Source organism: Thalassophryne amazonica, chromosome 18 (genome assembly GCF_902500255.1).
Source record: "Thalassophryne amazonica chromosome 18, fThaAma1.1, whole genome shotgun sequence".
In the NCBI taxonomy this organism is placed as follows: Eukaryota; Metazoa; Chordata; class Actinopteri; order Batrachoidiformes; family Batrachoididae; genus Thalassophryne; species Thalassophryne amazonica.
The window spans coordinates 30,065,884-30,083,396 of record NC_047120.1 but is presented as its reverse complement, the minus strand read 5'-3'; the positions used below and the strand labels follow the sequence as shown (position 1 = coordinate 30,083,396).

Sequence of the window (17,513 nt, the reverse complement as noted above, 5' to 3'; positions counted from 1 at the left end):
GAGAGGGATTGATGCTTCTATCTGCTTTTGTATTTTTTGAGGTTGATTTTTTTAGGTTGAAGTTTTTGAGGCTGAATATTTTGATGCTAAAAAAATTCAACCTTAAAATTCCAAATTCAAACTCATGACAGAAATTTACTTCCATACAGGTGTGACAGTCTGTGAGTACCCCTTTTTGTTTTTTGAGTCATCTTTCTGCTGAACAAACCAACCAATGAACAAATAGCTACAAATGAAAAACACAGAAAACTTCAGTTCAATAAAAACCCATCTGTAACATTTTTTTTTATATTTGGAAGCGCACATTTGTTCAGACTGAGGTAGCTGGACAACCACAAAACAAACATGTTTGTTTTTAGTGTGCGTGGGTACATTAGTTTGAACAGCCTGGCTCACCACATAGAGGTCCCTCCATATTGAAGCCCACTCCCGAAGTGTGGTGGTAACCTCCTGAACTAGAGGCAGCTCAGTGGGAATAACAGTCTCTTTTTGCCTGCAGCGAGAGGGGACAAACTGTAATCCTGTGTCTTCGATAACATTCTTCACACTGGGACACTAAATGTGTGTATGCCATTAAAGACATAAGTGTCCTAAATCTCTCAAGGACATAGCCCCTCTGGAAGAATAGTGTCATTCAAGCTGAATTCAAATTAATTTCACACACTTACATCACTTTATTCTAACATGATCAGATCGAAAAAAAAGGAATGCAATAAACAAAAAAAGTTTGCGCTTTAATCTCATAGTGAAAGTCAATCTCAGCATCATAATCTCAATTTGATATAAAACCCAAAACAGCACATAGTATGAGTAGTAAACTGCTTGAATATAACATTACCACATCTAAAGGCCAACTGGGTTTGGAAGTCACACAGTTACCGAAATTACAAAATTAGCTCCAACTGACAGCAATACAAATACAATTTTTCTGTGGACGGTCCAACCTTTAAGTACTTAGTATTAATCCTCACCCTCCAGGCAACTCGTCGAAAATGTCCATGTCACAGAGTACATCTTGGAGGTGAATTAGAGCTTGGCACAACAAATCAAGCAATCCTCAAAAACTGAGTGACAGTGCACAAATGGAATGACTTAGGAAAGTCACCAAAACAGCCAAAACAAAGGAGGTACATGCTTTTTGGCACCAACTTCAAAATGCGACTCGACTAAAGTTTTGCTATGAGTATCTTGTGTGGAAGCAATGAACTTGACCACACAGGATATTTAGGTTTTGTGTCGTCATATACAACCACTGCACTGAATTTTATATGGTAGAACATCCAAAATATCAGATGTTCCATGAAGATCAGTATCAACGCTGGAATATGAAGGGTGAAGGTCTTTTAGGGTTCTTTACCACTACCACAGTACCATGAAGGTGTCAAAATCCAACATCTCATCCTCATCCTGAAAAATGGGTAATGAATCAAGGGGATTGTCTGTTGGCGTAAAATATGGTGGGGACCTTGTGTGTCCTATGGCAGCTTGGTCCTCCGTGTGTCCTATGGCAGCTAACCATGAAGTAACCATGAAGCCCCAACAGGAACCCTGAACATGAGACGGCTAACGAGGCTCTAGTGAAACAAGAAGTCCTCAATGGCGAATCAGGCAGAAGAGGCGATTGCTTGTAATCCAGTGGCTGTGAAGGCAGATGAAGGATGCAGCAGGTTCTCAGACCCAATTGACTGGGATTTCCCAGCCATCAGAACAGGCTATGGATCTGTCAAGGAACATGCGTTTGTCAGCGCACAAAGACATGGATGTAGAATTTCACAATCTCATCCAGGAATCTACAAGACACAATCTTCCTGGCCACTGAGGGATTATCACTGACAACCATATGGTTATGGAATCAAACAATAGCTTACAGTTTTCCACGGACCAAGTGTCTAGTTCATGTGTTAGTTACAGATTTATTGCCTGACCTCTTTTTATCACGTCATACTTACAATACAAGACCCAACATGACCCTATGGTCAGGGCTACTGCTTAGCTGATGGTCAACTGGTTCCACCATTCAGTAGTGACAATACCAAGCATTGCTGACTAGCACTGTCACTTATTGTCAGTTGATTACTGGCTAGTTCATGTAGATAAAAAATAACTAAATAAATCTGGACCTATTGATATAAAGCAGGCTGGCTTTGTGTGCGAGGTGATAGATGGTTCTAGGACCACATACAGTGTGGCGTTAAAGTGTGACAATAAAGGAGGCATTCAGGAAGATATCACCGCGTATGAGGAAGCTATGCTACGAGTGAGAGACTGAACAGTCCCACGCAAAAATAAAGAGGATTATAATGTTCCTTAGGATGAGCACACACTGTTCACCACAGGTCATCCCTTACTGACATCAAGACATGGTGCGAAGCTGAACTGAAGCTGCTGGAAACATAAACTGTAAATAGAACTATATCCAGCTCTGCTCGCAGCAAGGTATTGTTCTTGTTTCTAGTTTCTGTAGCAGTGGGAAATCCATTCCTCCACCGGGGAAGTTAGAGTTTAAAATAATACCAGTCGACTGTTGAATGGAAGTTGACTAAAGGTTAGCAAGGAAGCTATCCTTGACGAGTGGTGCACATTTCAGTGGAAGGTAATTCTGCTCTGGAGAGGAAGCCACCTCTTAAAACAGGCATGTCTTCAAAAGTATGAAGTCTGAAGCAAAAGATGTTCAAAATAAAACATTCATACTGAACACTTTAAAAATATCAATAAGTCACTGCATTCTCTTTGAGATGGAACAGACATGTCAAAGGCCCTTTCTTAACAGCAGATTTCAAAAATTTTAAGAAAATTTTTGCGAAGAAAAAGTGAAAGACATTGAAGGTACAGGGAGAAGTACTAACCCACTGCCCTCAACTGTGGCCTCCTTCAGATGAATATAACAAGCAGGAAACACACCCTGAAACAGGAAGAGATCACAATGCAAATACATTTATAGCTCAGAGGGTTTCACAGTTGAAACAGTTCAGCTATAAATAAATGAGTTTGAATATAACCTGAATTAGCGAAACCTTACATCAGCAGTCACTCACCTTTTTAGATTTTCTTCTTAGCCTGTGTCCTCTGTACCAATCTGTTGGGAAAAAAAGACATGGAGGTCCATTTCACATATGTTGGAAGCCGATATAGTGCCAGCACATATAACACAGCACATAAAAACAGCTTTCAGCCCTATTCCAATGGGACTCCATTTATTTGGAGAGGTGGAGTAATGTAATTTTACCATGTAATTTTAGTAATGTAATTCTCTGTTTTTCAAGGCTAAAAATAGCTAAGAAAAATCTTAGAATTCCTTGAATTCTTAGACATTTCTTAGAATTTCCTTTGGTAAGATGAAAGTTGTCCGTAAAGCACCTTAGGCTTTAAGAGAGCTCCTACGGTGCCAAAATGGTAAGAGTAGGGAAGAGTCTTAAACAGAAAACATGGCAGAAAGACAGAGAGGAAGCAGAGATGTTCTCCGTATGTAGGATGACAGTGAGTCAGTAAAACACTACGGCTTGACCTACATAATTATTTTATGTTAATTTACTGTCTTAATGTATTTATAAATTGTTTAGGTTTTCGTTATCATATACACACTGTTAATATTATTATTTTTATTATTATTATCAGTATTATTAATATTGTGATTTCCTTTTATTATTACTTCTATTTTGTCATTTGATTTTAAATGGCCCACAATGGAAATAAGTGTTTTCACTTTCTTGTGTCATGCGTGTATTTTTAATGTATTTACAATTATATTATGTACTCACAATGAACATACTAAAACTCACGCATACACGCTTTTAATATATAGATATTCGGCATGTGAATGAGACACGTTCAAACATTTTCAAGCTGTGTAACAATTCATTTAAGTTTGCTGCTTTTCATAATCATAACAAAGTTATCCTCATGATTACATGTCTTAATGCATTTCAGCTTATTCGCCCTATTGACGTATCCCATAATCCCTTGCGCGCCAGAGAGTCGCTGCAGTCAAACAATATTGAGAATCCACATGATGACAATTGTAAATGAATATTATACTACAAAAATGTATTTTTTTTATGCTTTTCGTCACGTTAATAAGAGACTGCTGCATGATACCCTGAAAACTTGCTAAAACAATTATAACAAATAATCCGTGTCTGCTACGTTTAATCTGCGTGGAATTTAATAAATGCAAACCGAATTTCAGACATATTATATATATTAGTCTGGAACAAAGAGGACAAACAGTGTTGTAAAGAACAATAATCAAGACAAAGAGCAAACTTCGCTTTCCCCCAGAACGACATGATCAGGAAGCAAGCGTAGCTCACAGCAGCTCCCATTGAAAATAATGGAGAGACAGCCTGTGATTCTCGCATGTTTACATAAAATAAATACAATAACAACGTCTATAAACCCAGAGAATATATTCATGAGAGTTTTAGGCACAATATAAAAATAGTTTTATGTTGCAATGTTAATGGTGTTGTCCGTGTGCAGCGGTTAAAGTGCAGCCCAATCAGAGCGTCTTAATGCAGTTCTCAGTGTTACTGAGATATCGCAGCGCGGCAACCTCTCCAAAGTTTTGCAGGATTTGAATTGTCAATAGCTCGAATATGATCGGTTGATTTTACTGTCCATTCATGACTAGGAGGGCGGAGCGCATTTGTTTTTTATTTCTCCTCTCCTTTCCAGGACAACCAATCACAGCTCTTAGAGGACTTCATCATACCTAGCAACAGGGGCAACATCGCCTCCGCACAAAGATAGGAGTTTCTGTCCCCTCCTTGATCAGACTTGCTCTCAGACACCTGCTAGCTCAATCTTAGGCTAGGATTCCTTGCCAGGAAATTTAGGAAAAGTTAGGAGCTCTTTGAGAGGGCTTTGAGTTGCTTTGCATATATGGGCCCAGACCTCTAACACCATCATGCTCTAAATTTCTGGGGCAATCCTTAGATGGTTTATATGGACAAAAATATAAATAAAAGTCTGGATGTGCAAATGTTGCATTTATGCATTTGGTCAGCATACCACTGAGAATTACTTAAAAAAAACATGCCCTGCACAATGAAATCCCATGAGAAAAAACAAACAGGACTGAGGCTGCAACTGTCTGTAATTACACCGTCCTACATCATAATTGCATATCATTAAGGTATGATATTTTGAATAGATGTGAAAAATGTTGTGCAACATTGGAATGCCCCGTGTCATCAAGCCAGCCATCAGTAATGCCACTCTCACCTTCATATGTCTCAAGTATGTGCACTGTGTCTCCAATCTGCAACGACAGCTCTTCCTCTCCCCGGGCGTCATAGTTATAGATCGCTGGGGAAAGAAGCGAGAGGGCAATAAGATGTGGGATATTACAACAGCAGGAAAAAAAAATGCAATAAAGCACTCGACTCCCTCGTGGTGCTAATTGTGTGCCCCTGCAATGTGTAACAGAAGGCATCATGCATCCACAGGATGTCCACCCACACAGGCTAACATGGTGATATTGGGCCTGACTCCGTGGATGCTTTAATATCAACACATTTTGAACACCCACTGTAAAGATAACAAATACGCAGAGACCACCAAAACAGCAATACAGTCAATGCAAAGCAGATTTTAACAGAAGTACAAAGAGAATCAAAGGCATAACAAATGTCTGTGTTGGAAGATAAGAGCTTGGCTTGTCTCACACCTATGGAAATACATATCGCAAACAAACAGATGTGTCTCATCACTGGAGACAGAAGTGAGTATATCACAATGGTAAAAGAAAAAATTCCCAATTACACACACATTTTTTGGTCATGTCCCAAATTACAGTGCTTTTGGGATGCGATATATAAGACAATCAACCAGATACTCCGTATTGCAATACCAAGGGTCTTAACAGTGGCAATACTTGGTATCACTCCCCCTGGAGTGCAGGGACGAGCTGCAACATACTTCGTGCACATTTTGTTTACAACAGTATTGAAATGTATCACTTTGTCTTGGAGGAAAGTGGAACCACCCTCTTTCAACACTTGAGTCCAAAAACTGACAGAACTTTACCATATGGAGAAGATAACTTATTTATTAAGACTTCAGTTACAAATATTCAAATTGCAATGGCAACCAGTGGAATTTTTTGCTAATGTGAAAGTATAATTTGAAGCGTTTACCTTGTTTGTACCTTTCTGAAGAATGTCCTGTACTAATTGTTCTGTTGTTATAAAAATCAATAAAATTTAAGTTAAAAAAATGTATATTATGTGAAATTTTCAAGTGCAATACAAATATAGCATCAAAGCTCAAGGCCGAAATGCCCCTCCTCCAAACCAAAATCAATAAATTCTCAGTAAAAGAAGAAGAAAGTCCGATATAAGCCCTGAGGCTTATATTGGACTTTCTCAGGCTGACCTGAGGCACACGCTATGGAATCTGGGGATAAACACCGGCACCAATGGGTTTCAGGGGCGATATAGGACTTACTTCTCCTCAAGTACAACAACCAGGTGAAACACAGATGCCTTCTTTGAGTCTGTAACAATTCCAATTAATCACATCACAAACTTTTAAAGGTAATTACATGAATTAACAAGGAAAAACTTGTTAATGTCACTATTTTAGTATGGAAAAATATAAACAAAACCCTTCCTTCCCTTGTATAATTTTTAAAAATTGTACAGTGACAAAATTTTTGAATGGACCATTCCCCACATAACATGGAGTAGTGTCAGTGAAACAAATCAACATGCATATATATATAATTTCATATATATATTCATATATATTTCATATATATATATCATTTCACCTCTCTGACTTTGTCTCCAAACCATACAATCTGAGCTGTCTCTGATATATTCACTCCTAATCCTGTCCATTCTTGTCACTCTCAAAGAGAATCGCAACATCTTCAGCTCTGCCACTTCCAGCTCTACCTCCTGTCTTTTTGTTAGTGCCACCGTCTCTAAGCCATACAATGTAGCTGGTCTCACTCTGTTTTGTAAACTTTCCCTTTCACTCTTGCAGATAGTCTTCGGTCACAAATCACTCCCGCCACGTTTCTCCGCCCACTCCACCCTGCCTGCACTCTCTTCTTCACCTCTCTTCCACACTCTCCATTACTTTAGACAGCTGACCCCAAGCATTTAAACTCCTCTACTTTCACCACTTCTATTCCTTGTAACTGTGCTATTCCACTGGGCTCCCTCTCATTCACACACATGTACTCAGTCTTGCTTCTACTAACTTTCATTCCCCTGCTCTCCAGAGCATATCTCCACCTTTCCAGGCTAGACTCAACCTGCTCTCTACTCTCACTACAGATCACAAGGTCATCTGCAAACATCATAGTCCACGGCGACTCCTGTGTGATGTGATCCATCAACCTGTCCATCACCACTGTGAACAAGAAAGGACTCAAAGATGCTCCTTGGTGTAATCCCACCTCCACTTTGAATGAGTCTGTTATTCCTACTGTATATGTCACCGCTGTCACACTATCCTTGTACATGTCTTGCACTACCCTCAAATACTTCTCTGCCACTCCAGACTTCCTCATACAATACCACAACTCTTCTCTTAGCACCTTGTCATACGCTTTTTCTAAATCCACAAACACACAATGTAACTCCTTCTGACCTTCTCTATATGTCTTCATCAGTCTTCATCAGTACTCAGAGCAAACATTGCATAAGTCAATGTATGTGCAATATTATCAAACATCTTGTGGAATATATCTTCCATCATTTTGCATAAATCTGTAGTGCTTATTGTATTTTATTTTATCATTTTAGGCACTATTCTACACTTGCTCTTTGTACTTGTATTCTAGTTGGCTTTTTTGTATTTTACTACTTGCACTTTCTGTAACTGTGCATTTAACTAACCGCTGTTTACTGTTTCTATACTCTGACAAAATCATTTCCTTTGGGATAAATAAAACTGATCTTTATCTTAGTGCTATTTCTCAGCATGAAACCATATTGCTGCTCTTCACCTGTTTTCTAAGCCTAGCTTCTACTACTCTTTCCCATAACTTCATGCTGTGGCTGATCAGCTTTATGCATCTGTAGTTACTGCAGCTCTGCACATCACCCTTGTTCTTGAAAATAGGAACCAGCACACTTCGTCTCCACTCCTCAGGCATCCTCTCACTTTCCAAGATTTTATTAAACAATCTGGTTAGAAACTTCACTGCCATCTCTCCTAAACATTTCCATGCCTCCACTGGAATGTCATCTGGAGCAACTGCCTTTCCATTCTTCATTCTCATCATAGCTGTGCTCACTTCATCCTGCCTCTCACCTGCTCACTGAATTTTACACAACAGTCTTCCTCCTGCAGCTTCCACCATCTGATCCTTTGTTGAGCTCTGGGTCTCTTCCTCTTCTTCACCTGTAGGCATCCTACAAACCACCATCCTATGCTGTCTCACACCACTCTCTCCTGCTACCACCTTACAGTCTCCAATTTCTTTTAGCTTGCATCTCCTACAAACAATGTAGACCACCTGTGTGTACATTCCTTCACTCTTATATGTCATCCTGTGTTCCTCCCTTTGCCTAAAGGAGGTGTTCACCACAGCCATTTCCACCGTTTTTGCAAAAAGGATGGAAATACCATATCTACCCATATCCTTGATACCATATCTACCCATTACTTCCTCCTCACCTTTGTTGCCTTTGCCAACATGCCCATTAAAGTCCACTCCTATCACCACTCTTTCATGCTTGGGCACACTCTCCACCACCTCATCTAACTCACTCCAGAAATCTTCTTTCCCCTTTGTCTCACAACCTACCTGTGGGGCATATGCACTGCATTTGATATTCATCATCACCCCTTCAATTTCCAACTTTACACTCATCACCCTGTCGTACACTCGCTTAACCTCCAAAACATTCTTAACATACTCTTATTTAAAATACCCCAACACTATTCCTCTTTCTATCCTCACTATGATACAACTTGAACCAGACTCTCATTTCCAACCTTCTAGTTTTCCTCTTCTCCCGCTGTCTCTGGACATGATGAAGAAGAAGAAGAAGAAAAAGAAGCAGTAGCCCAATTTCCGCAGGAACCTAGTTAAGCGATGGCACTGGTCGCACTCATTGTTAACCCAGGCCTTGACCAATCCGACATGGAAATTCGATTTGTACTCGGCATTTTGGTTTTTGGCTTGTTTTACATCGGATGCCCTTCCTGACACAACCCTACCCATTTATCCGGGCTTGGGGCCGACACTCAGAATGCACTGGCTGCACACCTCATGTGGCTGAGTTCTGAAGTAACTTTTAAATATGAAACAATATTCAGTGGTGCAAGAACAATTTTCATTCTTGTTATTTTGCACATGTGAGGTTGATGTGCATGTGGCTCAGAGTGCATGTAGAAGTGCCATGTGAAGTGGGTGGGTCTACTTTCGGTGTACATTCTTGTCTTTAGCTCCTGTCACTGTTTAACCTGAAACTGCAAAGAATCCAAAACACCACTCTCATGAGCTGGTCTGTGTCCTTGTTTTTCTTGTGTATTTTGCTTGTGGGTTTGACACCTGGGCAATCTGGGGTTAATTCTGGTACTTACTAGGGGAGTGCTTGTCTAACTTATAAAACAATCTTGTTATGGCAGGATGGGATTCAGTATGGTACAAAAAGTCCCAGGTTCACTTCTGACTTGGTCAATTCTGTGTGGAGTTAGAATGGTTTCGACATGGTTGCATGAGTTCCACTTCCATAGACATGCAGGTTTGGTGTACTTGGAATGCTAAAAATGACCATAGGTGTGAGTGATGGTGTGAATGTGCCTGTTTGTCTCGATGTGTTAGCCCTGTGATAGACTGGCAGCCTCTCCAGTGGGTACCCAAACTCACTCAATGACCGCTGGGACAGCGCCCCTCCCTTTATTGGAAAAAGTGGGTATAGAAAATGAATTCTAATACAATTACATTTTTTCCACAAATCTGACTAGTTAATTGTGTGAGATTTCAGACCATATAATATCAGGTGTAAGGTCGCAAAATATTCAACTGTTTCACATTTAATGGATTACTCTGTGCCCTGACCACTGTTGGAGCGATGTTGCCTCAATTTAAAATTTAAATTTCAATTTATTTTCATTTATATAGCGCAAAAATCACAGAGTTGCCTCAAGGTGCTTCACAGAAATAAGGTCTAACCTTACCCCCAGAGCCTCGATGGTAAGCCTCGCCGACCAAATTACCTACAGAAAAATAAACTGTACAAATGATGGAATTGGATTAGAATGGGAATAACCCCCATGTGTGTGTGATGATTTGCGGACGTTCATGCTGGATTACGGTCGCAAATATAGTGCAGCAGATAAGTGAATATTTACTGAGGGATCCTTCAAATGGTGATGCAAGCACCAAATCTGGCACACATACTCCTTAGACATTACTCTTTTAAAAATGCCGGGTACCCACGTGAACTTTCAATAGGCGGCGAAGAAGGGGTCAATTGAAGTATTACACAGGGGTCAAAATTTAAAAATGCTCCAATCATATTGAAAGGTATTCCATATTATTTGTCTGATCATAAAGATTCCAAAAAGGTATAGTTTGGACTATCTGTGAATGAATGTTCCGGAGTTATGGGGTAAAAACAGCAAGAACAGTGACAAAGAGGCAATTCTACGGTAAAGGAATTATAATCTGAGCTAATCTGTCGTGGTTAGATGCCATATGTCCAGATTTTGCTGCTGTTGTAATTCCATTACCATAGAATTGCCCAAAGGTCAATTTCAATTTGTACAGGGGTCAAAAGTTAAAGTTGCTCCAATTTTGGTAAAAAGTGATGCAAATTATTAGTTGGGTGAATACGGTTTTAAAAAGGAATAGTTTGCATCATGTATCATGCTTAGTTATCATGTTACAGGGTAGCATATGTCACATGTCATAGAATCCAATAGAAGCTGATATTGTTTAACCTTTACTTTGCAAACCAAGCACGCAACACAGTCAAAACTATTCCATTTATTAATCCTATTAGCTCAACCAGTAATTTGCACCACTTTTTACCAAAATTGGAGCAACTTTAATTTTTGACCCCTGTACAAACTGAAATTGACCTTTCTCAGAGTACTTGCTGTTTTTACCCCATAACTCCAGACCATTCATTCACAGATAGTCCAAACTATACCTTTTTGGAATCTTTATGATCAGACAAATAATATGGAATACCTTTCAATATGATTGGAGCATTTTTAAATTTTGACCCCTGTGTAATACTTCAATTGACCCCTTCTTGGCCGCCTATTGAAAGTTCACGTGGGCACCCGGCATTTTTAAAAGAGTAATGTCTAAGGAGTATGTGTGCCAAATTTAGTCTTAGTCTTAGTCAGCTTTATTGTCATTTCTACAATACATCACAGACATATTGAGAACTGAAATACCTGATCTCTGGACTCCCTGACCTCACAAAAGAAGGTATTAAAGAAATATAATAACAAAGTATAAGTATCAAGTGTAGAAATATAATAACAAAGTATAAGTATAAGTATCAAGTGTAGAAATATAATAAAGTATAAGTATCAAGTGTAGAATTGTAAACAAACAAATACTTGTAGTATTTGTACTTGTATTGTATGTATAAATTTGGTGCTTGCATCACCATTTGAAGCATTTTTGTCAGTTATCAGCTGCACTAATATCCATTTTACAGGCTCCACTAACGCCTTCTTAATGAATCTCACGGACAGAAAAAGAGGCTGCAAAATTTTGGCGAGGGCTACATACATAGAAGTAAGGAATTGAAAGTAAAACTACGAACGCAACCACACACAATCGCAAAACAGCCTATACAGGGACTACACACGTTTTCTACTAAAAACAATAACACTATGTATTTATATATGATTTTCCAGGAATCAAAGCACTATATATATATATATAGTGCAATATATATATATATATATATATATATATATATATATATACGAGGGCTGTCCGCAAAGTATAGGTCCTTTTTATTTTTTTCAAAAACTATATGGACTTCATTCATATGTTTTTACGTCAGACATGCTTGAACCCTCGTGCGCATGCGTGAGTTTTTCCACGCCTGTCGGTGACGTCATTCGCCTGTGAGCACTCCTTGTGGGAGGAGTCGTCCAGCCCCTCGTCGGAATTCCTTTGTCTGAGAAGTTGCTGAGAGACTGGTGCTTTGTTTGATCAAAATTTTTTCTAAACCTGTGAGACACATAGAAGTGGACATGGTTCGAAAAATTAAGCTGGTTTTCAGTGAAAATTTTAACAGCTGATGAGAGATTTTGAGGTGATTCTGTCGCTTTAAGGACTTTTCACGGTGCGAGACGTCGTGCAGCGCTCTCAGGCAGCGTCATCAGCCTGTTTCAAGCCTAAAACCTCCACATTTCAGGCTCTGTTGATCCAGGACGTAGTGAGAGAACAGAGAAGTTTCAGAAGAAGTCGGTTTCAGCATTTTATCCGGATATTCCACTGTTAAAGGAGATTTTTTTAATGAAACACGTGCGGGCGGATTGCAGCGTCGGCTCGCAACATGCCAAACGCCAGTGAATGTGAGCATTTGCCCACTCAAGTCGGTTACGACGACGAACTGGAGTCAGGTCGAGACCCCAATGAGGACGACGCGCATGCAGATGAGCTTCCCTGAGACGGTTTCTGACAGTTTGTGCAGAAATTCTTTGGTTATGCAAACCGATTGTTTCAGCAGCTGTACGAGTGGCTGGTCTCAGACGATCTTGGAGGTGAACATGCTGGATGTGGAGGTCCTGGGCTGGTGTGGTTACACGTGGTCTGCGATTGTGAGGCTGGTTGGATGTATTGCCAAATTCTCTGAAACGCCTTTGGAGACAGCTTATGGTAGAGAAATGAACATTCAATACACGAGCAACAGCTCTGGTTGACATTCCTGCTGTAGCATGCCAATTGCACGCTCCCTCAAATCTTGTGACATCTGTGGCATTGTGCTGTGTGATAAAACTGCACCTTTCAGAGTGGCCTTTTATTGTGGGCAGTCTAAGGCACACCTGTGCACTAATCATGGTGTCTAATCAGCATCTTGATATGGCACACCTGTGAGGTGGGTTGGATTATCTCAGCAAAGGAGAAGTGCTCACTATCACAGATTTAGACTGGTTTGTGGACAATATTTCAGGGAAATGGTGATAGTGTGTATGTGGAAAAAGTTTTAGATCTTTGAGTTCATCTCATACGAAATGGGAGCAAAACCAAAAGTGTTGCGTTTATATTTTGTTGAGTATATTTACTTTAAGACTCAATAAAATGTTGACATAGAAAACCTGTAAAGCCTACTTGTAGCACACAGAAAATTCACAGGAGGTATCGATAAGGGAATCGATAAGGTATCGGATTGATAAGTGTAATCGATAATGGTATCGATATCAATAAAATGTGATAAGCGGCAATTTACGTATGATCCGACTAGTCGACTAATCACAAAAATAATCATTGACTAGTCGACTATCAAAATAGTCATTTGTGGCAGCTCTACTTGAAAGCAAAGCACTCTTGTAGACAGGAGTCTGAGCATAGCATTGTGTTTCAATTCAACCTTTTAATGATTCTGTAAAGCTTCTTTGTGACCGTTTCTGTTAAAATGGTAATAAGATTTAATTGAATTTATTATGTTTATTACTCAAAAGCCTCCCACATTCAAATCACCATCATGTGACATTGGGTATAATTAAGCAACTGGGAGGACTAAGGCAGAGAATCCAGTAGTCTTCACAGACAGTGCTAGGGAGTGTAATGTAATTAATGAATTTAGAGCAGTAAGGTGTTACTGAATTGTTGCAGCCAAGTGCAATTAAAGTAATTCTAAAGTAACATATTGCATCCTACAGTAAATATTAAATGTACACATTAATTTGTAAATGACTTTTTATTATGATTCAAGTGCTGTAGGCCATATCTATCAAGAAACCAAATCATTTGTAGAATGCTTTACATAACACACTCTTGAGAACATTTTAGGTTGAGATAAATAATACGGCTTTTTTGCTTACAGCAGAATTAAGCTGAAATTTTGATTGAGTATGCAACCAGCAGTCACACAAGATGCAGATGATGGTCATCCGCCGCTTCAACCTCTAAGGAGTCAACAACTGATACATGTCAAGTTGCTCTCACTGACAGCATTGTGACATACATTGCAAATGGTCTGCTTCCCCTCTCTACTGTTGAAAAGGAGTTTATGAATATGTTTCAACACAATACTTCACAATGCCATCCCAAAGAGCTCTAAGCCACAACCTTATCCCAAAACACTCAAACTGTGTAAAAGCACATGTGGCTGGTCTGATGGGAAAAGCTCACCACATTTTCCTGACAACAGACCTATGGTCAAATCGATCAATAAGGTCATTCTATGGGATGATAGGCCATTTTATTGTTGATTTTGATTTGCAGAGCATTGTGCTGAGCTGGCAGTGTTAAAGACAGGCGCACAGCTAAGAATATTTACCAGGTTTATGATGATGTTCTTGAGAATTTCAAAATTCAGAACAAGGTCTCTTTCATTGTAATTGACAATGTTTCAAATATGATGAAGACATTCACACTATTTCCACCAATTCATGTCGAGAGTGAAGAGGAAGAGGAGGATGACACCTCTGAGCTAGAAATGGTCCATGTAGAGGAGGAAATTTCATACTTTCCTCCAGAAAGGACATCCCACTTTGCCAATAGTCTACAATTAGTGGTACGTGATGTTGTAGAGGATGCCGGCTCAATAAAAACCATCATAGCGAAAGTTCAGAAACCTGCATCTTTTTGCCATAAATCCATGCATGCTAGTGTTGTCCTGGCGGGAATGCATAAACATCAGCCTTTCAGTTCCCAGTGATGTCCTTGCTGAGCTCAACTGCTCTATCCAGCTGTCTGCATATGAATTAAAAATCATCCAGGAGCTTTGAGAAGTGTTAGAACCTTTTGCGGAAGCTACAGACCACTGTCAGGCAGAGAAATCAGTGACATCGAGCTTTGTGACCCCTTGTGTGAGAGACGTACAACATACAATGACTGGGAACAAAAAGTTTGTGTCCACTTTACAGAACTTCCCTTAATAAACGTCTTAAAAAATTTGAGGACACGGAGTGCTTCCAGCTGGCTGCCATGCTTGATCCCAGATTCAAACTGGCCTGGTGTATTGGTGAACAGCACATCCTAATTAAAAATGTCCTCTCTGCTAATAATCGAATCCACTTCCTCAAAGGTCAATGCCACAGCCTTGCATGAAGTCCCTGTCTACCTGAGTACACTGTGCCTGAGAGAGGATGCTGATCCTTTGGTGTTTTGGAAAGAAAACCAGAGCAGTTTTCCAAACCTAGCTGCACATGCCTGCAAATATCCGGCCATATCTGCATCCTCTGCACCTGTTGAGAGGATCTTTAGTGTTGCAGGAAAGATATTCTGACCAGAAAGATGTCGCCTCAATGATAAAAAACTTTAGGAACGTATGAGAATTAAATGCAACGTTACCCCATAAATTATGAACTGTAATAAATGATTATTGCATTTACCACAATTTTGCATAATTTGTTCATTTTCAAATAAATAGAATATTATACATTATTCAAAATAGAGGAAATTGTGTGTTTAATTTTAGTGTTTGTAAAGTATTTATAGTTTTCAAGCCAATATAAAACCTGTTAAATGTGACAAATTCTTCCTGTTACTTGGCTATAAGGAATTTCTCTGATTTGCAATGATTTTAATTCCACTTCTGATAATTCCAATTCAAAATCCTGTGGGGTGGAGCCAATTCAATGGGGCAGCGCCTTCTCACCTGAGCCCCTGCGTGATATTGCAGGATTTGACCACTTCCAGGGGACAGCCTGCCGTTGCGCAACACAAACACAGCATCACTTCACACAGAAAAATGGTGTGGTGTGCAGTTTTTTTCGGTCCCCAGTGGAGAAGGGAAGATGGGGCAAATGGGAGAGGTTGTGTCCGTACGTTTTAGCATACACATGACAGTGTACCTGCAGTCGTCTCTCACCTGCACAACTGCCTCGACACGTTTGAGCTCCGGGTCATAAACAAACCACAACACATGTCCCCTTTCCACCACATCGTCACTTTTTCTTTGCATTTTCACTTTCTTTATCATATAATTTGCCCAAAAACTCAGAGAAAGTGCCATGTATTTGATGGGAACACCCTGGATGTAGGATTATTGCATCATATGCATCATATTTTAACCCTTTATCGCCCACCCTTAATTCAAATTCGAATTCCTCAAATGAAATGAATTGAAATTCCAAATTTGGAATTTTGCACAAGCCTGGTGTAGACCTACATTCCACCACATATAAAACTGACCAGCAATTGATCAATTTTAAAAATAATACTAAAGAAAGAAATTGGTCCCATAAGCAGAATCAGTGAAAGCAAATGTTATCAAGTGCCATCCCTAACCACTGAATATTGTTTCAATAGCATTGAAAATGTTCAGCTCGCCATGCTAGATGTGAAAAATTATGACAACAATTGATTAAAATAGATTTTTGCAGTAACTGAGTAAAACAAACTTTCCATTTTGCCACTGGCAGCTTGTTGACAGGCATGTTCAAGAGCAACACAATCAGGGTATTCTTCCCCCTGACATTGATTTAACAGCCAACATAAAGTGAACAAGTCACATCTATCAGTACCCCGGCAATGCTGCAAGGTCACGTTATTACAACAAATGCTGACCAGTGACACACTTTCATCCAATAGGAGGCAAACAACATGTTACTGTCAAATCAGACATGACAGACATCTTTGAGAAATGTTTCACAAGGCGCACAATCTAAACAGCCTGTAGAGCCACGAGGTCCTGACAGCAGTGACGGTGGCACAGGTGACTGCATGTGTGTGTGTGTGCTGACGGAAAGCATGCAGGTCTAACGGCAGATGTCTACAGAGGTGAATGACGGCTTAATTAAAATAACTGCCTCACCGCAGGCACTGGAGTTGTACAAGCCTGTTGATGGCACATTAAGTGAATCAATTGTTTTCAATCACAGTCGGTGACCATCAGAAGAAGCGATCGCATTTCTTCAAGGTGTCAGGTGAATCTCAGCAATGCATTTTTTAAAATTTGCCATGTAGCTCCTCATCGTTAATTCAAAGCTGTGTTTAGTTTTGCTTTCAATGTGAAATCACGCTATTCTACTACCACAAAGACGCTCTGTAACAATCCATCTGAAAGTCAGGAAAAGCAACTCATTTAAGATCAATGCAAAAATCAATTCCCAAACATTGGCTTAGAACTAACTCCCAAATTGCTTTTTCTATACCACTGTAAACTGAATAAAAATTGGTGGAGCCTTGGTGGGTGAAAGATCTAGGCTATGGAAATAAATAAAAACAAAAGTGCTCTGAGAGCACAATATCCCCACAAATAGACAAACAAACAAACACAGTCACACCCACACGCACACCTACGGACAATTTAAAGATTCCAATCCATCTAACCTGCATGTCCTTGGATGTGGGAAGAAACCGGGGTATTTCTGGAATGTTATCCTTTTCAGAAAACTCATGTTCA

At 39.7% G+C, this 17,513-nt stretch overlaps 1 protein-coding gene across 1 annotated transcript in view; it reads right to left on the bottom strand.

The window, feature by feature from the left end:
* Nucleotides 1-17,513, bottom strand: part of dock1 (dedicator of cytokinesis 1) — an 815,700-nt gene that overhangs the window by 697,287 nt on the left and 100,900 nt on the right. The window contains 4 exon segments of the mRNA XM_034193753.1: nt 397-493; nt 2,847-2,902; nt 3,036-3,076; nt 5,224-5,307. Of these exon segments, the coding sequence (XP_034049644.1) occupies nt 397-493; nt 2,847-2,902; nt 3,036-3,076; nt 5,224-5,307 (278 nt within the window).